The sequence below is a fragment of the Anoplopoma fimbria genome, chromosome 19, assembly GCF_027596085.1.
Source record: "Anoplopoma fimbria isolate UVic2021 breed Golden Eagle Sablefish chromosome 19, Afim_UVic_2022, whole genome shotgun sequence".
Classification (NCBI taxonomy): domain Eukaryota; kingdom Metazoa; phylum Chordata; class Actinopteri; order Perciformes; family Anoplopomatidae; genus Anoplopoma; species Anoplopoma fimbria.
In genome coordinates, this window is record NC_072467.1 from 1,557,627 (window position 1) to 1,581,119 (window position 23,493).

General features: G+C 39.9%; 2 protein-coding genes across 2 annotated transcripts; both read right to left on the reverse strand.

Annotated features, from left to right (window-relative positions):
- Window positions 1-9,233: 9,233 nt before the first annotated feature.
- On the reverse strand, window positions 9,234-13,742 carry LOC129108016 (annexin A2-like). Its single transcript, XM_054619638.1, has 13 exons — window positions 13,659-13,742; window positions 13,012-13,069; window positions 12,794-12,887; window positions 12,088-12,182; window positions 11,892-12,005; window positions 11,319-11,409; window positions 11,003-11,082; window positions 10,857-10,916; window positions 10,433-10,526; window positions 10,221-10,316; window positions 9,971-10,029; window positions 9,618-9,740; window positions 9,234-9,528 (listed from the first exon to the last, which is right to left on the reverse strand). Exons 2-13 carry the CDS (start codon window positions 13,057-13,059, stop codon window positions 9,469-9,471), a joined length of 1,014 nt encoding a protein of 337 aa, XP_054475613.1. The 5' UTR covers window positions 13,060-13,069; window positions 13,659-13,742; the 3' UTR covers window positions 9,234-9,468.
- A 218-nt stretch (window positions 13,743-13,960) lies between these two features.
- ice2 (interactor of little elongator complex ELL subunit 2) lies at window positions 13,961-22,858 on the reverse strand. Its single transcript, XM_054620118.1, has 15 exons — window positions 22,739-22,858; window positions 21,419-21,520; window positions 20,972-21,317; window positions 20,765-20,884; window positions 20,555-20,689; window positions 20,229-20,345; window positions 19,737-19,896; window positions 18,686-18,867; window positions 17,769-18,588; window positions 17,510-17,682; window positions 17,278-17,407; window positions 16,012-16,096; window positions 15,712-15,762; window positions 14,728-14,971; window positions 13,961-14,332 (listed from the first exon to the last, which is right to left on the reverse strand). The coding sequence occupies exons 1-15, from the start codon at window positions 22,750-22,752 to the stop codon at window positions 14,180-14,182; spliced, it is 2,832 nt and encodes a 943-aa protein (XP_054476093.1). The 5' UTR covers window positions 22,753-22,858; the 3' UTR covers window positions 13,961-14,179.
- Window positions 22,859-23,493: the final 635 nt, after the last annotated feature.

The window sequence follows — 23,493 nt, forward strand, 5'->3', positions numbered from 1 at the left end:
ATCCACAGGTTCAGAGTATTTCCTCTTTACATATCTTCAGAGTATTTCCTTTGCTATAATTCTCCAGGTGGAGATGTAGTTTGACTACTGACCTGAGATGACAAAGAATAGGGATTAGAGAAGCTCCCAGATGCAGCTGTGCCGGAGCCACGAGGAGTCTGGCTGGTCAACATTGATAAAAGATGGCAGCATGTCCTAACCAGGGACTTGTGCCTGCCTTTGCCTGGTGGGCTCTGTCTCAGAAAGGTGGTGAGACGTCTGGATTGGCACCTCTCTGGATACACTGATGTAACCACAGGAGAACTGCAAGGCCTGAACAGCTGAGGCTCCCTGTAGAGGAAGTCACACACCAAAGGCTTCTTTATACATGCAGAGAAAAATACATGCTGAAAGTCCATTAAACAGACCACTTTGGGTATGATTCTAGAGGTATGAGACTCATTTTATTTTGTCTCTCAGAAATGTAGTTTCATATTTTTGTTCCAGGTGACATACATAATCTTTATAAGCGGACTATTTATCAAACATAGAAGTAGCTGGTCTACAGCTGCAGAGAGAGAACTCAGTTTCCTCTCCTATTAGATCAGCACAAGATGATGAAGTTGCACCAAATTTGTGCAACTGAACGGTGGTAATTCCTTTCCTTATCTGACTTTAAGCACACACACAATACTGAAGACATAGTTTGCTTTTTACTTCCCCACATTTTTTGTTTTATATTCCTTTTTGCAATTTGAGCATCTTTGCACTGCAAGTGCCGCTCTGACTCATCTTCAAAAGACCAGTAACTATAATCTTTTTACACCAGTGGAAGTAAATACATAGCTGAATACAGTAGGAAAACAACGCTCTGATCTAGCTCTGCAAACACCGTGATTGGCAGGTGTGTGGCACAAAGTGGGATTCAAGCAGAGCTTCACACATTAATTGTAGCTGCCGTTAAAGGATGTTAACCAATATATATTCAATGCTCCCTTTTTAGACTCAGTTCTGAGGAGACACTCTTCAAGCATGGCAGTGTTATGTGAGCCGCACCGCTGTAGATTTCAGGAGACTTGAAATACCTTTTTTAGTCAGAGCGTCACTGCAAAACAACATTCCCCCCAGCTGTTTATTGGCAGCAAAATAAACTAAAATAACTTCAGTTTGTTTTGAATTGAAAGTCTTCATAAATGAAAATAAACAGCGCTGCAGCTATGTGCTGCCGCATATTCTTTCTCATAGAAATTAATATATATTTACTTTTTATACTTTGGCACATCTATATTATGTGTATAATATTTCATTTTCTCTTACATGATTTTGATTGTTTTGATAAGGTCCAGAATTATTTATCACCCTGGACACACGGAGGCCGATGTGCTTTGTTGTTTCTGATTAAGGCCTTCAGATACAAGTCTATGCTAATCTGAAGAACACAGGATTCAGTGGAGAACTTTACAGATGAAAGTAGCTGTGCTCTGATAAAAGGACAGTGAACACAACACCGCATAACATTAGGAAGGTGGAGTTACTTCTACTGACTTATAATTGTCCAACATGCCTGGGAGATACACAGATGAGTTTGCGCGACACCAAAAAAATCCTCGCCCCTAGTTTTGCATAATACTCAGCTTTGCATGGAGGCAGGGAGGGGCAGGTGCCAGTGATCTTCCCAGTGTCTCCAAGTCATTTTGTTTATCATTCAAATGAAAACCGTGTTCCATTATCCATGAGGGAGCGGGAGTAATGTGTTAATGTCCCTTACTCATAGCTTGTCTTCTGGTCCGAGATGACAGCACTGCAGCCGCTCATGTCACAGATGATGAGAGACAAAAGCCAGACAGAGGGCGGCAAAAACAGGTAATTACTTCATACCTACACTTGTATAAAGGCAACTCCCCTCAGCACTCAAATTTCTGTGTATTATAATTAGGCCAACCAGGCAACGGTCTGGGGATGCATTTGAGGACACACAGACTTTGGGACTTTGATGAAATCTGAGGTGTCAAGCTGACATGAAGGGACCTCAGCACTTGCGCCTTTCACTCTGTCTTGTGTTTATGCTGCATGCAGTAAGAGTCTCCTCATAGAGATCCTTTGCCTTTATGAAGCTCTATGTGATTGATTATTTAGTGGGAAAACTCCACAGCTCAAATCAATGTGAAGCCAGCAAATAAAGTCAAATAACAAGGGAGAGTGCAGGTCTGAGGGAGGGAAAGATCTCAAGATGTTTTTGAAGCGAGTCAGAGTAGCCAAAGGCGAGTAGATCGTCACGCTTTCATATCCACCCTTTTTAATATTTCTCCCCCGTTTTAATGATGTGCTTCCTATCCTTGAGTAAAGTTCTTCATAGCCAGTCTTTTTGCCAGAGAGGATTTTTTATCTCTTTGAAATAAAATGTAAGTATATATTTAGTCTCCTAGTTTAGAGGCTTACAGGCCAAAGAAGATATTCAAATTTGTGCTTTTATGAATAAGCATATTGACGGTTGTCTGGCTATTGCAAAATGTTAACAATATATTAAAAAACAGTGTGTGAGCTCTGCTCTAAAGCTTTGCTGGAGGAGTATGAAGTTCCAGTTTGTAAATTAACAGAAATATTAATAATACAAAAATTCGGCTCAATTTCATCATCTGTATGTTAATAAGAAAAAAGACTAGACTACTATAAAAAGATAACTTTCATGTATAACTCAAGAAAATAAATAGACAGGACAAAGCGTGTACATGCATGAGGATGTATATGGGGACTTTACATAAAGAAAAATCAAATATTGATGATTGTGGAGAAACTTCCAAAAGAAAAAGAAACAATGAAATCCAAAGCAGCAGACGGCTGTCATTACAACACCTATAAGTGTCTGAGGCCCATAGATATCAAAGCCGTCCTTTTGATATAACCAGCCTCTGCTCTCCTTTAAACATGTCTATAATGAAGGCATCTCATCACACTCCGTCCGTCTCAATTATCAGCCAGAGCCTTGTACTTCCAGTCGCAAACCCTGAGGCCGACTGAATATACCTGCATCTCTTTTTCTCCTTGACTAAAAGACACCGGGTGCACTTGAAAGGACATGCAGCCAGTAAAGTTGGCATATGTGACACTTCTTAGTCTGTATATTAAAGCAGGGTTAACCCATGATGTGACTACACCGTTGAAATACAAAAAATAGGGATAAAGAGAGACACAATATTACAACCTGGATAGATTGCAGACATTTACAGCCATGGAGTCGGGGTTCATGGTATCTATAAAGAAATGACAAAAACATTTAAAATGCAAAAGCTAAAGAAGAATTCCTGACTATAGTGGCTAAATGAAGATTATAGAGTTTAAATCATGTAACATTTTCTGCCAATGTCTCTGAGCTTTTCAGAAATTATAACATTGAAAGTTACAGTTTACAGTATAACAATGACTGATTTAACTGTATTTTTGAACCTATTGTTCCATTGCAACATATTACCAACTTTCTGGAAAAGACGTTGAAAGGGAAATATGTATAGAACCCCGGTGTCTTAAGGCAGTGATAGCCATTGGAAAGTGCTGGTTCAGTCTGCCTCTGTCTCTGGGCATAGCTTTGATCAGTCCTACCTCAAGACTTATCCTGGAGGGAGCACTGCACTTCTATTCTCCATGGCTAATCATACTTCCTGTCTTTGTCTTTATGTGCTTTAGACAAGCATCAGATAGAAGCACAGGAACAGATTTGCCCCGAGAACATGAAGAATAAAGCCTCTGGTTGTGCTGCGGCTCGTCTTCTCCAGCGGATTTCCTCATGAATATTTCCACTGTTTTGGAGAGGTGGATTTCAACCCATTGCAGCTTTAAGAAAAAGGTGCTTTTGAGAGAGGAGGGGGGGAGAAAAAGCCCTTCGAAGTTCAAGATGCCAGAGTAAATGAACTGTATGTCACTTGACTTTGGTGGATGTATTTTTAGCTGTACCTACAATCGCTGATGACAAGCCAGAGGTTAGATCCTGCTGTACTCTGAGCCACAGCGCCTTGCCAACCAGAGGAGATGAGACTCAAGTAGTGAAATAGTTAAGAAAATAATTTCACATGCACAACATATTCTTTGGGCCCAGGCTATATTTCCTGCCTGCCACCAGTGGCACTTTTCACCAAGAAACGTGCTTTGTGTATTTCAAACAAGTACAGAAAAGACCATTTCTGCCAGGAGCCAAAAAGACTGAAAAGAAATAGACAAAAATCCTTTTTTGCGGGGGAGCTGAAGGCTATGAAAACCATCTTGTGTTCTATTTTTGAGCTGATTTCCATATCCATGGCCACCTGAGGGAGGTCAGGCTGCCCTGGCCAACTTCCTCTCAGTGAGAGGCACTAACGGTGACAGGGACACAAACACAAGCACAAACCATGTTCCATCCTTTCCAACACCCACGCCACTCACTATCCTCACTGGCACCACCAACACGAAGACGGAAATGAATCGCCATAGAGAAACAGAAAACAACAAAACCATTTTTTCCTTTTACTTCTTTCTTTCTCCCCCCTCTTCTCTTGCTTCAAAGCCTGCAACTCTCTGCTGCGCCCTAGGGTTAATTAACATGAACCAAGCAGTGAATGATCAGAGAGAATGGGAAATCTCCAAAGGTTAAGTGTCACATGGGAAACGTGTTGTCAGAAGAAGAAGAAGAAGGCTTTTTCTTTTTTTTTTTCAAATGAGAGAGTAGCGTAGCACAGGGAAGAAATTCGTAGACACCTTTCCAAAACTTTGCATTTCTGCTGTCAGAGGAGGCAGAGCTTCACGGTCTGGCTTCAAACAATATCTGTAATTCCATGACATTTTGATGAACAAAAGAAGTCTGGAGTTTTCTCTAACTTGCTCATCTTACAATGGATTTACTCCCCTTTTTGTATAATATCGTACAAGTACACACAACACAAGTCCATAAAGTGATGAGGACAAGATTGCAGAAAAAAAACATCCATCACAAAGTTAATCACTGCTTTTAAACACCTACTCATTGAAATTGTGTCTCCTCTTGGTTTATCCCTGGAGGGAAAAAAAGAAAATGACTTCATGAGCCACAGATATCCAGGATAGCATGTTTTGCAGGGGAAATAGTATGATTTCTCTCTGTAATAATTAACATGGGCTCCTCTTCTCTCCCTGTGGCTTGTCGCTGACATTTGGTTCATGCTTGAGTGTCTGCCTAGCTGATTTCAATCTCTTGCATGAAGGTGAGGCTGTGTGTGTGTGTTTGGTGTGTGTGTGTGGTGTGCATGTGCATGTGCATAGGGTCCGCTGGCCAGTCTGACAAGGACATTGGTGACAGGGCCTGCCTTCAGTAGATGGGATTAACCATCATGAAACTATGGATTAGACACCCACTCAGTCAACCCGGACCAACAGGTAAGAGGTTGTAAGGCAAACGCTGAAACACAAAGGAGACTTGTCAGTGTGTTTGAGTTCATGCTAAAATTGCATTATGTAAAAGGTTATATCTCACTCGCTTCTGAATACATATTTCGACAATCCCCAGATTTATCACAGCAATCTGTATACGTTGTATCTGCAGTGACACACCATATTGATTTACACTGTGCTCCGAGGATGAAAACACCTCAGAATGGTCACCTCACCCATCGCTGCAACAAGCCTTATTTTACATTATTACATTATGTATGCAGGCTTGAGTATGGATAATGGATGAATCTAAAGCAAAGCAGTTTAATTACCCACCATCATTCTGTCTCACCTAGCTGCGGAGCACACATCTTATTAGCCATGGTGTAAATAAACATTAATATGCCAGGCTGATGAAGACTGTCCGCCCCTTCCAGTTTCTTGGTATATTATCACCATCACTGCAAAGTACACACACCCAAACTGATCCAGTGGCATGTGCAAACAACCGAGGAGCTGCTGGTGCTGGGGCCAGACCATTACAACCACTTCACAGAAAATTATCATTAGAGCATCTGGCTGGAGGCCACGCAAGAGCCATCAAAAGATTAAACTGTGCATACACTTAATGCATACATGCAATCTGTATGATATAAAAAAGGAGACCCTGTTGTTTCCTTTGTCAGACATGATCAAACCCAGTGGATCACAACTATCTTTGCAAGTGTGGTTCTTTGTCAGAAAATTCCCTTTTGCATGTTTGGCAGGGCGGCGAGTGGCAGAATAGGCACAGGGGATAAGGGGCGTCTCTGTGGGCCAACTGGAGGAGGGAAGATGGTGGATATAGATAGAAAGCGTGTAGGTTAACCAGCTGCAGGGTATTCTCATCCCTTTAGCACACGGCTTTAGAGAGGAAGCTTCAAGCAAAGAGAGAAGTCAGCATCCAATCCAGCCCTGAGCATCCAATACTGCTGATCTGATAAACTATATAAAAGTCTGGTTATGTCTCCAGGCACGCTTTTTAACAAACTGGATTGTGACTAGTATCAGACATGATTGATTAATTGTATAATTAATAACAAAGCATTATCTTTTTCCACGCAAACTGCACCTTATGGGTAAATACTGTTTTAAAAAAGGCTGAGGTTAAGCAGAAGATTTATAGCTTGCACCAAGTATATTCTTCTTGAGGATCCTTTTGGCTTCTCAAGATGACAGAAGCTGAACTTTTCAAAGACATACATTGTGTTGCATGTTACAGACAGCTTTTTTTTAAACTTTTCGATACGCTTTTTTTTTGTCTGCAGATGGACTGACTGCAGCCCAAACTGAAGAGGATACAGGCCTTATTCTGCTCTCTTATGTTGTTTCAATTACCAGTCTACTGTACAAAGGAGGCAGCCTGATGGCATGACGAGTACACAGCGCTCTTCTGCCTGTGCTGTTGTCTCATTTTGAGCCTCATAAAAGGAAACGGGCCTGACGATGCCAGAGGCGGAGGATCCGGCTCCGCGGTCTGCGCAGAGAAACATCAGCAGAGCGCCATTCTTTAGAAGGAGATGTCCTTCAGTGTGGTGCCAGCTCTCCCTGGGGCAGCAGCATAGCACACAACCTCTTATTTACCATATACAGGATCTCTCAGTGCCCTTAACGAGCAAGGGTATTCAGCATCACAGAGACAAAGGCCGCGCTTTCACTGAAGAAGCTGCGGTTTGGCTGAATTAAATAATGATAATTAAGAAAATATTAATCAAACTCTGGCTCTCTCGGCTCTGCAGCTGTGTAGGGAGCGGGTCCTCCAGCTTAGCCTGTAGGAGTTCTCATCTAGAGTATGCCTGCGACCTATAGAGCTGCAGGCAAACACACACACACACACACAACACACACACACACACACACACACACACACACACACACACACACACACACACACACACACACACACACACACACACACACACACACACACAAACACACACAGATGCACACAATTAAAAGCAGACCTTGGTGGCCCACTACTCTATAATTAAACACCCTTTGGTGCTCTGCACAGAAAGCCGGGTTCAGATGTGTCAAGGAGGGAGAGAGCTGGGAAGGAACGTTCTGAAGCTGTCGTTTCTCTAAGTTGCAAGCTCTGTTCGATGCAATAAATTAATAAAAAGCACAAACTAAAACCTTCCCAATGTGCAGTTGGTATGTGTGGCGGGCCGGCAGCAGCTATACAGCTGTACTGTGAAACTTTAATGCAGCTGGATGCCTGCAGCGCTGCCTGGGCTTTGTCTCTGAGGTGAATAGGGGGAGCTTTCCACATGTTCAATCTAACTGGGACAAGTATTTGAAAAATTAACAGGATTTGTGTGACCTTTCAGGCTAAAACCACCACAACAGAGCAGCCTGAAAGCTGGGAATGATCACTGCTCCTTATCAGTGTCTTTGATTATTCAAAATAACATAAAGTAATCAGAAATGTCCTCTCAAATTCAATCCTTATTAGGTGATTATATGGTATTATTTTTCACCTTTTAGGCTTCAGAGTGCTTGTCATTTGGTTCTAGTTGTTATGGTAATGTGAGGTATTCCATCTCCTTTCCAGCATGCTCCGTGTTTGACATTCATGGGGTTAAAGTCCTCTGAATGATGAAGTGCCAGCGTTTGGGACAGTAAATTGCATCGTTTCAATTGAGAAGAGAGTTCCCCTTGGGTTTGCTGGAGGTCCCTACGGGCTGGCCTTGAACAGAACAGCATGTTGTACATCTATATAAAAAAGGGAAAAATATGGTGCTACTTTCCTCTTTATGATGCAGAGATTAATCTGTCACCACACTCACGCGTAAATCTCACTCCCTGCTTTGCAAAATACTGTTTTACCTAACTTTACACTATATTTTATTTTTTTATTGCCTATAAACATAAACCATCACAAAAGGCTAATGTTCTCATCAATATTATTACAAAATGATCATAAATCCAGCGCCTTGTTAAAATCTGAAGCCATTTCTCTCCTCAGCTACTCAACCAGTGAAAATATTAGCCAGAAGCATTATTTTATCAGGCAATTTCTCTCACAATCATAGATGATCTTCTATCATATTTAAGACACAGTACGCCACTTGGTTTAAGATTATTAAGTCCATAGTCTTTCCCTCACATCCTTTTCCTCATCGCTGTGTTCAGCATTTCTGATCTTGCCTTTTGGGGCCATTTTTTTTTCTTATTCTTCAGTAGAAATGCCTTGACAACACTGTGGTGGTTATTTCATCCTGAGAGACCACAAACTAAACAGCAGAAACACACTGTATAGAAGCTTGTTTAGTGGTATGCAAATCATCTTTGCCGGAGGTAAAATTAACATTTTTAATTAAAATATTAGCGCCAAACAAACACAGAAAAACACACTAATGATTAAATCATCTTGATGGAACCTCATAGTGGAAAGTGTGGTAGATTTGAGTCTTAATTCACTGTATGAAAAGATGCTGTATGGATCATACATGACTGTGTTTTTACATCTTCAAGTTTGTACAGTTTTGAATTTAAATACTATTATTTCAAATTCAGTTTAAAAAAGGCAAACTGCAAAATAGTTATATTTTCATCCCTTGTGTAAATAAAATATATTATCTTTGTATAGCTGTTTCATTTATTAACACTTCATTTACTACTTAGAATAATTTAGGGAAATGATGATAATGTAATGTAAGAAAAATATTAAATATTTCAGAATTCAAGATACCATGAGGCCTGAGACACAGAGGGGATGCAGCTGGCTGTTCTTGCTTTTAATGCTACTATAGCGCCCTCTAATGGTGATCTATGTAATCAACATACAACAATGTAAGAAGAAAACGGTGGAATGCAAAGAAAGTAAAACAATACTCTAACAAAGGACTTTATTGCCATTTTGGTACAACAAAAGTAAGCTTTAATACAGATTATTCATGTTTCAAGATATAAGATAAACGTATCTACTTGAATGTTGCATTAAGAGGTGTGCAGAAAAAAAGGATGGGCTTTTGCTGCAGAGTTGGTTCCAAGTATGATATTCATGAGCCCTTCTTTCCAGTACACCTTTCCAGAGGTGGAAAGTGAGGCCCTTCGGATACTGATGATTCCTTTCTACTCCTCTGGTCCACACAGGCTGAGCAGCACCTTCTGGTAGTCTCCCTTGGTGTGTTCCTGCAGAAACAGAGCAGGTTAGAGCAGCTGCAGGAAAAAACAAGCCTTACTGTAAATCAGTAAAAGGGCAAGCTGAATAAATCACTTACCATAATAGTCTTCTGCAGAGACTCTCCAAAGTTGGTCTTGTACTCAGAGCAGATCTTTTTCAGGTCCACCTCGCAGCGCGACACAATAATTCTGGTCACCATCTTCTCTTTGGCTCCTTTACTCTGAGCAGACAAGCACAAGTCAGCACTTACAAGTTGTACACGCTTTCAACTTAACTACAGCAGCTGATGCAACGCTGTTGTAAGATAACAACTTTGGATTCTGTGTTCCTGCAGCAAAATTGCTCTTTCACAGGCAGATGTACTTCTTACATCTATTCCAAAAGAAAGAAAAAAAAGCACTCAAAATAGCCACATTTCAACAAAGAGAAATAGAACAGAACTGTAACTACCTTCATGGCTTCATTCAGTCGGTTGGCAAAGTACAGCTGTTTGTTTTCAAAGCAGTTCACTGGAACAAAAGAAAAACTGAATGAATATCCACAATAACACGTCTTGTATTTGACAGATGATTTTCAGCTGTAATTTTAGAAATTATTTATGCAACCATTCCTGGCCTACATGGTGAATATTTACCTCAGAAATGAATAAACAGGGTCTACTGTATTAATAATATGAATTATTGACAACAGATTTGTTTACCTAGCACCAGGAAGGACTTTTGCAAGTCTCCTTTAACTTCCTTCATAATGCTCTCCTGCATATCGTAGGGGCTGTAACTCTTGTACCTTTGAAACACTAACAATCAGAGGGGGGAAAAAAGCGATTTACTGATTGTTAATGGGTATTTTTTTAAGGAGAATGAAAATAACACTTATGTAACAATGATACCAAATAAAAACATGCTATCTTACCCTTTTGCAGGTGGGGTACGCTTCTCTCAGACATAATGGAGATCCAGGTCGGCACATCAGTTCCTTTAATCTTCACCCCAGCCTCATAGAGTGCCTGAGTTGAATCAATGAAACACCAACAACAAAAACTTTACACTTTGTGGCATAAAAGTGCTGCCAATCTTGTTAAATATCAAGATACCAAAAGAAAGTTTTGCTATTGAATGAGCACAAAATTACGAAATGCACAAAGTTTTACTAAATAATAAAGGGTTACCAGACTCATGTGGACATCTCAGGGTATTTTTCAGTAACTTAGTCATTGGTGAAATTCAAGAACTCAAATTTTGCATGAGAAACTGAATATTGAATTAGATGTTAAAATTACAGTTTTTAAATCCATTTATTTTAGATTCCACAGACAAAGGGGAAATGGCAAACTTACTCTGGCATCTTCATCAATCTTTTCATTGTCTACCACACCGGTCGGTTCTGCTCTCTTGGTCTGCAGATAAATAATACACAAACTAAGGTCAGCTTTAACTGTCCGGTGTTGTATTGATCATGAGGACGGTCACTAACAAATCTCACCTGCACCAGAGCCAAGAGCAGCTTAGCAAAGTTCCCAGAGGTGTCACCTGCCACGTCTTTCTCCAGGTCCTTCTTGAACACTGTGGGAAATAATGTTTTCGGTTTAGACATTTAGCTTTCTCTCCTAAACTACAGTAATCACATAACTGGTGAATTTCTGATTCTTGAACATTTAAGACAAGACCTTTGATGGAGAAAGAGGATGTAGGTTGTACAATAGCCTAATTGTGCATGAAAAGCACAATAAGTCGAGGCATTACATACTACAATGTATTTCCAGCCCTTCGTATGAAAGCCTGGGATGTTTTGAACTTACACTCCTTGTAGACCTTCTTGATCTCCACCAGCTCATTGTTGCTGCGTGAGCATAAAACCTCAATCAGCGTCTCTTCATCTGTTCCTGCACCCTGAAAGAGACATAAATATGTATTACTTTACATGACACTTGAAGGTAAACACAAATAAAATTTAAATCAAGGTATAGCAAAAAAGCAGGTTCTGTCATTTGTCTAGTACAGTGGTTCTCAACCTTCTTTCAGTGATGTACCCCCTAACAAGCGCAAAGCATTTTTGGTTGAAAAAAAGATGTAATACACAGCGCTCTGCCATCAGTGTCTGATTTATTAAACTGTCAACACTGAAGATTGCATTGTTGCATTGAATTCAGTTCATGAACTTACAATTATATTTTATTGAATATTTATTAAATAACTATTTTTAAAGGATTTTTGAATGGATGCTAATTTTAAATAATAAAATTAAAAAAAAATCTCACATACCCCCTGGAGTGCCTTCACGTACCCCCATTTGAGAATCACTGGTCTAGTAGATGGCAGTGTAACCTCTTAATCCAATCCACTGATATTGACTACCAATCAGTGTTGTTTACCTTGATAGAGCCTCTGATCAATGAGGCATCGTACTGGGCCGTGCTCTTCATCAATCCGAGGATCACTGTTTCCAGAGAGCCAGACAGCGCTCCCTTCAGGGCTGAGATCATGTCCTACAAATACATCAGTGTTACCTGAATATCTCTGTTAATGTTTTATAAAGCATTTGGGATTTTCTCTCAAGGCCTACTGTACCTTCTTTGCCCTCTTTTCATACGCAAAGGCAATGTCTCTTCTTTGTGAGTAGGTGCGCTTTGCTAGGACGTCAATGATGGTCTGTTCATCCACTCCTGAAGTTAGAATGAAAAAGACACACACATTACACACATCAGGTTAGACAAAAGGGAAGAAATCTAAGTAAAACCCAGTGGACTCTGTATGGATTAACAATGGAAAGAAGAGTTAAGAGGAATAACGACATTAAATAACATTGTGTCATGACTTTGAAAGCCCAGAAGGGTATTTTTATGGGCTGATGAATGATATATAAGTTAACAGAGATCTTTAAAAAACGTTCATGAATTTCTTTGAGCTCGTTACATACCAAGTAGAAAGCTATATTCAACTTTTAGTCATTCAGTAGGCTAAAATGGTAAATGCCATAAATCAGGGTTTGAGTCATTTGAACATATAAGGTGTGTGTGGATTTATCTTTAATTACTTTTAAAGTGTATTTTGAAGAATAACAATTAACAATACACAATTGTAAGAGGGAAGGAAGCGAAGCTAGATCGCCCTAACACATGATGTGGTCACAAGGTATTTTTCCCCTCAAACCGCATTAGTAAAAAAAACAGGACGCTGACTCATAACTACCAGTTACTCATGTGTGCAGAGAATAGCACAACCAAGCACTGATTTTTTTTTCTTTCTAAGCAACATGTACAGTACGTCATCTTACCTTTGGTTTTGATGGCAGTCTCTATTCTGGCAGCATCTCTGTCAGGGTCAAAGTCCATAGCAGGTACCACAGTGGGGTATTTGGGTTCAGGGGCCTGAAGACCAAATGCAAATCAGAGTGAGATCAAATAGATGCCATCTTTTTAAATATATATGTATGTATTTAAGGTACACCATGTATTGTTTAAGAGTTTTCATGAATTAAATATATGACATTACCCCAGTGTTGAGAGCGAGCTGTCCCAGAAACTCTGATATCATAGCCATTGTGACTGTCCTGGAAAAGGTGTTAAAAACTGTCAACACTGCACAATCTTGTAATCAAATCTCGTTGTAATCCTGTCACCAACTTGTCTGAGCTGCATCCAATGTGCTATGTTTGTTTTGTCTCTAGATACCATCACTTACACCCACAAAGGAAATGTCCTCTACACAGACGCAGATACATTTAATTCATTCAAGTTGTTTTTTTCGGTACAACCGTGTCACAAAAGAAACACTGTGAGACTTTTTCCATTTTATCAAGTTACTGTATTCCTTAGTTTTCTCTGCTTTGCCACATTCACAGTAAAATGGTTACTTTACTACTGACAATCCACTAACTCTCTGAAATCCTTGTTCAGTCTGACACACAACCTTAACAGCAATCCCACAGAGACACACCCTGGAAAAAGTGCTACTGTACTCAAGTCTGGTAAAATGACTGAGCTCATTCAAATGGAAGAAAACAGGTAGAGAGCTCACACTGCATAACTCATCTGCTACGACAGCAAGTTGGGAAACCCCTGTAAACCTCCCTGCAGTGTTAAATCTCAGTTACACATACAGTTAGTCCATATTAAAATGTATAACCACACAGAACTTACCTTAAATGTCAATGTTGAGATGATGCAGAGATTTGTCCAGTCTAACTAGTTTATATGGAATGGGTGTGGAGATTTAACTTTTCAGATATAGAAAAAGACTTCCCCTTTCACCTCCCCTTTTCATTCACTCATGACTCCACCCTTTACCACTGTAGCGCAGTTTTCTCTCTCTCTCACACACACACACACACACACGAGAATCTGTGCACTCAAAGAGATTTTCAAGGTCATATCTAATATTCACACATGAAGACAGTAACCTTACCCCATATGGATACTTAGACAAAAGTTTATTGTTTTCACAAAACATAATTCACAAAATATACAAAAATGTCTCTGGAGAAATATAAAAAAGGGTATATTTTCTATACTCTCAAAGTGCTTCAGCATTCACATTTATGTTTAATGTCATAATGTATTTCCAGTATGTAATTATAGGTTTAATACGTGGTCTTGTTTCCTTTTCTTAGAAGTGCAGGTCCAGCTCCTCCACTGGCTCACCTTATATGAAATGACAGGACTTAAATGGAATTCTGAATGAGCTTTTTAATATACTTGTTACGCTTGGCTGCACGTTTCTTTTGTTTTTTCTTCTTGTTGACTTCTGCATTCGATTTTTTATTTGACTGCCCGGCTCCATGGCTGTTGGACTGCGATGACCCATCTTTCGCTGTCTGGTAGGAGAAGGGAAGGTAAAAAGATTGTAGCTTTAAATAACTGGCGCTACATTTCAGTTGCATCACACCCTCAAATGATTTGTTTATTCTCACAAGTACAATAATTATGCACTAGTGTGCTGTTTCCGCCTGTCTGTTAAGAAAAGAGCCAAGGGCTTTGCACTCATTACAACTTAGAGAGACAACATGTCATTTATCTCGACTTTTAGAGAATCCCTGTGTTTGTAGACGTGGACGTCCTAGGCATAAATCAATAAACACTTCCTATTAATTCAAACAATTTATCATCTGTTGCCATTACTTGTCCGGTCATGACCTCCAGTGCTATTGTATTTTTTTCACTGTGTCATCTATCAACACAGTAACTATGGTGACGCAAGTCAAATACACACCATTATGAAGGGTTTTGGTGGGAAGGTGCAGGGGACACGGCCGTCTTTCTGGTGGAAGGGCAGGTACACAGCTGGATCAACAGGCATCCAGGGCACGAGGCCGGATGCTGGGGGCTGTGGGACTGAGCTGTGGAGCTGCTGCAGGTTGTATGCCCCCCGACTCACTTTCCCATTAGCTGCTTTTAATAAGGTCACGAATGGTTCCCCTGCCTTGTGTGCAATCAGGTACTGTCCTTCCTCTAACCTACAAAACCAAATGAAGTCATTGAGGGGGTGTTAAAGTCAGAACCCACACACTGAAAAATGTAGCACTCCGAGTTTCCTGCCAAATGACTGGTTTGAACAGAGTCTTAAGTTAGCAGAAGATAAGACATGTATTGTGTGTCCTTGAGTAACCATTTGTGTAACCCTCCAACACAAATATGAAGCAACCTAACTTTTTTAGCCCCGAGGCTGTCAGACAAGAGGCTGCACACACATCTTAGACAAGACAGGAAGACAACTCATCTGCAGATGTTGCCCAACTAAACAATAGAATTTAAGAAAAAATGCAACCCTCCCCAAAATTTGGACAGTACATTCAATTAAAGTTGTAGTTAGATCAGTTGTAGTTAGATCCATGTTTGTTTGTACTTAACATTTGTGTGTTGATTGTCATTATTAGCATTTGAGTTCTTGATTTGTGGCCCAAAAAGTATTCTGTGAAATCATAGTGACCTTTGAGCAACAGAATCTAATCAGTTCATCCTTGTGTACAAGTTTATGTAAATTTGAAGAAATTCCCTCCAGCGATCCTGAGATATTGCGTTCATGAGACTAAGACACACTGACATACGTATGTACATACGTCCAGATGAACGGACGGACATCACAAAACCTAATGCTTCTGTTGCAGAGGCATTATCAAAAAGGGATGTGGATGGATGAGCTCAGCACTAACAATCTACAAGTAGAACAAGACTGAGAATGTCTTAAACAACTTACCCAATTAGCTTTTTCAGTAGGTGGTGCAGTATATTAAGGGACTTCGATGGCCTGTGGATGGAAAAGAGATATCACCAAGTTCCAGTCCATCTACTTTCACTCTTCTTTAGTAGTAAATATAAATTTCAACACTAATTCAGATGACAAAAAAAATGATAGCTACGTTATGAAAAGGCTTGGATTATTGATTAACTGACTGAATCTCAAGATGAAAACATCTTAAACTATATAATCATACAGGGTTGATTAGGCTAATCCTGATCCTCATCATCAGCACACATCTGTTGTAAGGACACTCACTTGAAGCCACAGGAGATGTTCTGTTTCCAGTCTTCACGCAGCTTTCTCAGCAGAGCTACTTTTGATGTGTGCGCATTGATGTGAGCTACAGAGACAGAACGGGAGGGTGAGAGATGCACTGAGAAAGGAACAAGATCTAATGAGCATGCACATCAAGAGCTTCACCTCATCATCATCCCATTTCTAGTGCTTACAAAGTAATTAGTCTGTGTTGATTTTGCCTGCAGTGTTACAACCTTGAGTAGGTGGGAAGAAAAGCTTGTTGGTCCTGTCTCCTTTTTCATGCCTCCCACTCCAGCATGTAATGTCTGCTTATTTCAAGAGTGCCTTCCTTCAATTATGGACTGTTTCAGAGCCAGCTCCCACAGCCATAAATACACAATTGGTGAATGCCACATGATAAACCACATGATGAGCTACCAACAACTTAACAAAGAAGGAACTCTTATCAGCAGTGTTCGTTGAGAGAAAATCTATATTATTTCACATAGCTGGAATTTTATCACCGTTTTCTCGCTGGCAATTTCTTTTCTTATAGTATTGAGACAGAAGGATCACATGTTTTTAAACTGCAGCATCTGCTTTCAAAAAATCTAGGCTGAATATAGGAAACCAGGATACAGGCTTTTTTGTACTGAGAGTGACGCTGATGAGTGTTTCTGCCCAGTATGTCAACTATAACAAGAGACTGGAAAGGGGTATAATTCAGAGACAGAGAGACAGCTTTTTGCCAAAGCTCTACATTAAATCATCATGCTGGGTAGATGACATATATTCCCAGCTCACACCTACATCAGTCAACACATCAATGAACCTAGTACAAAATAAGATAAGAGTCTTCCCCTGAATCTTGAGCTACAGGTAAGCAGTACATGTGAGTTGACAATATGCATTAAGGGAATTTAACTGAAGTTCAAAACAACATTTAGCTGAGCTCTGCACACCACGTTCTTTGTAACTCCCTGCAATCAAATGTGGCTGTAGTTATGGCAACTAAGTAAACGTATTCAGTACACAGTAACAGCAGGATGGTGAGTCATCTAAAGACTATTCCATTGGTTTGTGGGAGGGTCTGCCATGTGGACTCTACTGAACCCTCTGAGGGAGGGGTAGGAAAATAAATCTCTTTACTATTCACAAAAATCAAAGACTAAAGGGGTTACACTGGTACTGAGGGCAGTTTGACGACATTTCTGTATAAAACTTTGGCTGAATTTAGAAAGAAAATGATTGCAGGTTAAAGTGACAAGTGATTTTTTTTTTTACCTATGTAGGATACAGTGCTAGAGTGGAGCAATGCCTCAGTCCACAGCTGGCAAGCCTCACTGCTGCTCAGACACTCAACACCATAACTCAACTGGTACTCGAGCTTGGGTAAGACATGCACTGGCACAAACTAGTGGGAAAGAAAACAGACTGTTGCATATATTCATTTTATACTTAGATATGTGAAATGACTATTACATTCTGGAAGAGGAGTGTAAACTAACAGGTATACCTCTTGTTGGTTGTTTTGGCCTACTCTTCTGGCATGGGTCAGTGACACAGAGCTGCGCACCATGAGCAGCAGGTCTTGCAGACTGTAGAGCTTATAGAGCAGGTTGCCTTCCTCTGGAGCCCGGTAATCCTGTTCATCTTCAGCACCAGCCTGCAAGTCTTCTGACAGAATTTCTGTGTGGGAGGCAACGATGTACTATGTTAATCAAGCACCTGAACACAACTTAAATCCACAGAGTGAATATCAACTTCAAACTTACTTTTGTGCTCCGTAGTAGTAATGTTGACAGCTGGTGCAGATGCGTGAGGAGCAGCGCAGGTCTCTCCATCCTGGTTCTGGTTTCTCTCCAAATATGAGGACACACAGGGCTTCACCAGAGACGTTGGATGCGAGTGGACTGAGGGCGCCATACATTGACTGGGTGAGTTGGTCTCCTGGGATATGTTGGAGCTTTTGTCTGGAGAGTTGAACATGGCAGTCTGCATGCGCAGGATCTCGCCCAGCTGGTCGCCAGATACCTTTGCTCTTTTGGATTGTCGCCTCTGCTTTGTACCTTTTTGAGGGGACGATGACTCTGGAATTACAGGTTCAGAATCAGAGACGTTTTTTATGGAGGGGTCTGCAGAGCGTGATGGGATCCGTGTTTTAGCTGGAGACACAGGGTCGTCAATGACCAGCTTCTCCTCATCTGAATCTCCTATAAAAGGTAGGTCTTCGTCACTTTGTTGAGCAGAGTCCAGCCTCATTTGTTCAGATTTTGGGGCAATGGCCTCATTCGCAACGTGCCGAGTTGTCTCCTCTGTCTCGGGACCACTCCCATCTGTCAATGAGGTGTTCATCTCTTCTTGTGAACTGCCGCTAGTGTTAACATGATGCTCACTGGACTTTTTAGTCTTAGCTAAAGGCGGGGAATTCAGAGATCTGACACTTTTGACACTTTTAACACTTGCATTTTGCTCATTCTGCCTCTTGGAGCTTTTAATGGGGGTCGCCTCTCCAAATGTTTCCAGGTCAGTGAGATCCACCTCAAAGTCAAGACCATTGTTTTCAGAAGAGACTACGTTTCTTTGTGACCACTCCTGATTTAGAAAGAGAAAACAAAGAATCATTGTTCAGGTGAAATAAGACCACATACATGATACCAAATATAGGACATCTATTTGCGTGACTTCATACTGGTGGGTGTTGATGGTCATCCTCAGGAAGCTCGAACATTAAGTGGAACACATTTTTACTTCCATTCTTGTTGATGGAAAGCTTCAAACTCTCCTCATGGTAGACATGTGACCGCTCTCTCACTGTCATTTCAGTGGGCAGAAGGGGTGAGTCTATGTACACAGTCTTCTTCTGACTGCCGCCTGTAAATAAGACGGGTGGAAACAAAGGGGTGTGAAAAAGTGCCACCATGAGGTCATTCGTTGTCATTACACACTGTGAGTTATCTCAGATTTCTTTACTGCTGCATTCGCTAACATGACTAAAAATGTCACAAGCCAGGAAAGGAGAATCAGATGACTATCTTGCGAAATCTGTACATGTACTGCCAATGTGACATGTGGGTTGTTTTTTACGGTGAATGTAATAACCTTGTGTCACATATATATATATATTTATATAGATCCCTGTATTCTAAAATTTCATGAACCTTTTTAAAAAACATGTCATAGCCAAATAGCGATTCTTATCATTTTGTTTTCCATTTAGCAATCTAGCAAATATGTTGTTGTGTTGCTCTTAAAATTAAAAATCACTTGTATATAATCAAATGTGTACTGTAAGTGTCATGTGATACAAAAAAGAAAACAATAAAATTTAAATCCTTATATAGGCTTCTGTTTTTACTACGTTCTATGTATACACACTGCTATTTGCATTATTCTCTGGCATTAATTTAGCCAGGTAAATCTCTGGGGCCATTATCAAACATTAAAAATGTTTTTATATTTTTTGTTGTTAAGATGTAGGTAACTGTATTCAGATTATTCAGAACACAAAGATTGTAATATCTGGCTTTAAAGGCTACATTAGATGATTATTTGGGGGCATTTGAACATGATTTGATGGCTGAAAGTGTACAGCAACACAAAGATTAGAGAGAAGAGAGAAGAAAGAGGAAATATCTGGTTCTTATTAGCATTTTTACTTGTTGGAAGCAAAGCCTAATTCTGTCCTTTGTTAAACAAATTTCCACTATAACAGCCTGAGTGGTGGAATGATGACGCTGTACCTTTTTCTGGGTTTAATTTGACGCAAACTGGCAGTTCCCATTGCTCTCCGAAGTCAGGACCATGGTTATCTAGCAGCCTGACGAGGGCATCTCGAGTCAGACACACGTGAGGCTCATAACGGGCAGACAGTGTATTGGCATTATCATCAGTGCTGATTTTCTGTGGAGAGAAAACAAGGCTGGGTCATGGTACCAAAACATCTACTCTGTCTGTCCATCTACACAGGCAACTACATGACTGTCTCCTCAATTAACTCGACTTTGAAAATCTCATGTGTGTCCCTGCATCTTTCAAAAACACAATTAGCATTGGTTTTGCTGAGCAAGACATGAACACCCTCTGGTGTCTTTTGTGAAAACTGCAAGACCTAAAATGGAGTTAACAATAGACCTGCGGTCATGAATCCCATTCTAGCAGTAAAATTCTAGCAGTAAAACATCTTTGTGACTTAATTTATTGGAGTAATTAAAAAAAGCGAGACAATTGCTTACAGCGTGCATGTCCTTGGCTTTTTTAGCTGGAGGATTCTCTGATGAAACACTCTGATAATCCGAGGCAAGCTGTGCATCAGTAGGCACTATCTTTTGGAGTGTAATATCCACATTGCCCTGGAGAAATAAAGGGTACAAATATGGAAATAGAGGAAGTGAATCAACAGCAAAAGAAAGATTCTGCAATTCAACACTTCCAGTTGTAAAGGTTGAATAGAAAACTGGACAATGGCATTTATGTACAACGTATATGGAAGTGGTTTATCCTACACATATGTGACTGGAAAAGGTCTTATGTGATAATTAGCACTTTAAGAGTAGATTACCATGATCAGCAGCTGTTTCTCAAAGGTCAGCTTCAGCCCTGGGTTGAATGTTCCCCCTGTCAAGCTAGTCATCTCATAGATCTGATAGAGCTCAGGAAATGTCTTAATGTGCTCCGAACACGCCCGGAAGAACTCCTGAAAAACAAATTAGGGCTCAATGTTTTAATACTTATGAACATATATCTGGTGCAATCAATGTAGTGTCAGTACCTCTGTATATTGCATAGCTCCCTGGGATATGAAGTTGTAGTCTTCCGCACATCTTCTGGCCACATCTTGCAGGTACCTCATGAACTGCATCACTTCATTGTTAACTCGTTCCTTTAAGTTCTGAAACATTAGCGCATGTTATTATTGGAAGTGATGCAACAAGGACTGGCAGGATTAAAAATACCATTAAGGAGAGACTGCTGGTACCTGTGGAGGATCGCATATTTTCTTACTCGTCAAAAAGCCAAGATACGTCTTCTGTTCTTTGCTGGACAGGCTGGACATACAGGGGTGGGGCAGTCTGGGTTTAGGATAAGCAGCAGCCGCCTTGTTCTTAACCTGCTGGAGCTTTACTTTCGATTTTTCAGTATCCTTACATTCTTCTGTATCTCGAGCAGCATTGTCTGCACGCGGATAATCACTATCACAGCTGTCCCAACAGGACTCATCCTCTCTCATGCAACTGTTGTCATTAAACTCTGCCGCCTTTTTTCTGGAGGAAGGGCAGGAGGCGTTTTCAGTCCCACCGCCCTGTTCATTGTTCTCTACAGGACTTTGGCAAAAAACAACATGTAAGATAAACACTCACTAGTTACACAAAAAAAAATGCACCTGAACTGATGTATTACTTAATATGTTTATTCATTGACATACCTTTGGAGAAAGGTCCATAGTTCTCTGATATTAGGTGCAAGGGAATATTTGTCATAGACATCTCTGGTAAAGAAAGGAGCCTCAGGGACTGGAAGGTCCTCCCTTAAATTAAAAAAGAGAAAATAAATTATATTAATAGGCCTGTTCAAATTCAAACTGTTGTTGCAGGGTAGTGCAAAATTATAAATGATCATTACATTATATAATGGAAGTCTCAGGTGTCACATTATTTCTAATTTCCAAACTATACCACTAGTGATTTAAAGTCTGTGTAAAAGCGTAATTAATCACAAAGTCTATTTGTTATTTCTCGTCTTGCTTAGAAGACTAATTAGGCCTCCAACTGAGAAGATATTGACCATGACATCATCAATAGAAAGTTAATCTAAAAAAAACTATAAAAATTAAAAGTAGCATCAATTATTATCCGACATTCAATTTTACAGAAAACATAATATCACCCAAAGGTTTTATGTTATGCTATTTTACAACACATGTCTACATATGTATTTTCTTCTTGTGGCAATAATGGCCATTACTTTTACTACTTTACCAACCAAACACACACTCAGGGTCACACATGGCACTGAATGAATGGCATAACACCATACAGAAAAGTAAAACAGATAAATCACACTTTACACATTTATTTTATACTGGATGGACATCCAGCAATCAACAGCTGTGGGTAGGAAGCAATCTATATTTGTTGCTAAAATATTTTAATCAACAATTAAACCATGCCACTTCTTTTAGTTGTTCCTGATTGGCTTCAAATAGCAAAACTATTAACTAACTAAATAATAGGATGTAATTTCTAAAATGTTTAATTATGTTACTTGTGATAACAAAGTAATTAAACAAGGCTCACACAACATGTAACTTTACTTATTGTCGCTTGCAGACACACGCTGCACAGCATCAAGTCAGTTATCTTTAGCGTTAGAATACACACAGCTTCCTGTTTAGCCCTTCAAAATAAAAGCTAATAATAACAACGCAATAACAGCGTCGTAAAATGTATACTAATTGTTGTTAAGATCACCAGTAGCTTTATATTTTCGCCTTTGCAAACTGGTTACGTTTGTCACAAATACATATGGTTCAGCGACAAAAAGAATAACGCACACTAATTCCGGTCGACTAAAAACAAAAGTGTGTAACTTGTTGTTGACGTTGACTTCCGGTCACAATAAAATTGACTTTGTTTGGTTAGCATAGCATAGCAAGCTATCCCAAAGTTAATGTGTGTTGCCTGAATTGTCTCACAACAATCTACCAATATGATATCCTGCACATTGCAGTGACAGTGTTACTCACCATACCAGCTCCATTATGGTCTATATTAAACAAGCAGTCCTTAGGAATGACAGCATTGACGCAACAGTAAACACATGAGTTTATTTCGTCTGGTGAAATGATGTTGACATGAAGCGCTTGGGGTGCAGTGCTGCCCCCTGCGGACATTGTCTGTACTGCACTTAAACCTATGATATAAACATATAAACTTTCTGCTTTGTACCTTCACTCTGGTGAACAATGACCGTCCTCCTGCAGCTCATCTGAAACAGAGTTGATGACATCCCTTGGCTCTGCAGGACATATCATCTTATAGTCTGTTTAAAGTTATTATTAATGTTTTTACTCAAAGCTCTGGAAGGCCCTTGTCCAGTACTTTTTTGCTGCATTCATTCTTGTGTCTGCAAATTCTGATTGAAATCTAATTCCCAGTTTCTGTGCAGACACTTTCTAAACAGACCTGATCTCGTGGATTTTCCACCTGTAATGCTCATATCCAGACCTGGCTCAGGCGTTTACCCTGGGATACATCCACCATTGTTTTTTGTGAAAAATATAATAAATATAATATAATATAATAAATGATATAAAGCTTCAGAAACAATGTCATAATGGGCATTATCTGTATACAATGTGACTCAAAACCTCCTAATGGTCTGGCTTTTCTGCTGCTTTAGGTCAACAATAAAACATTTTGAAAAATATTTGATGGATTGATTTGTGTCAATTTTTAATTATTTTCCACAGATGATCATATTGCAGTTCATTTTGCTTTA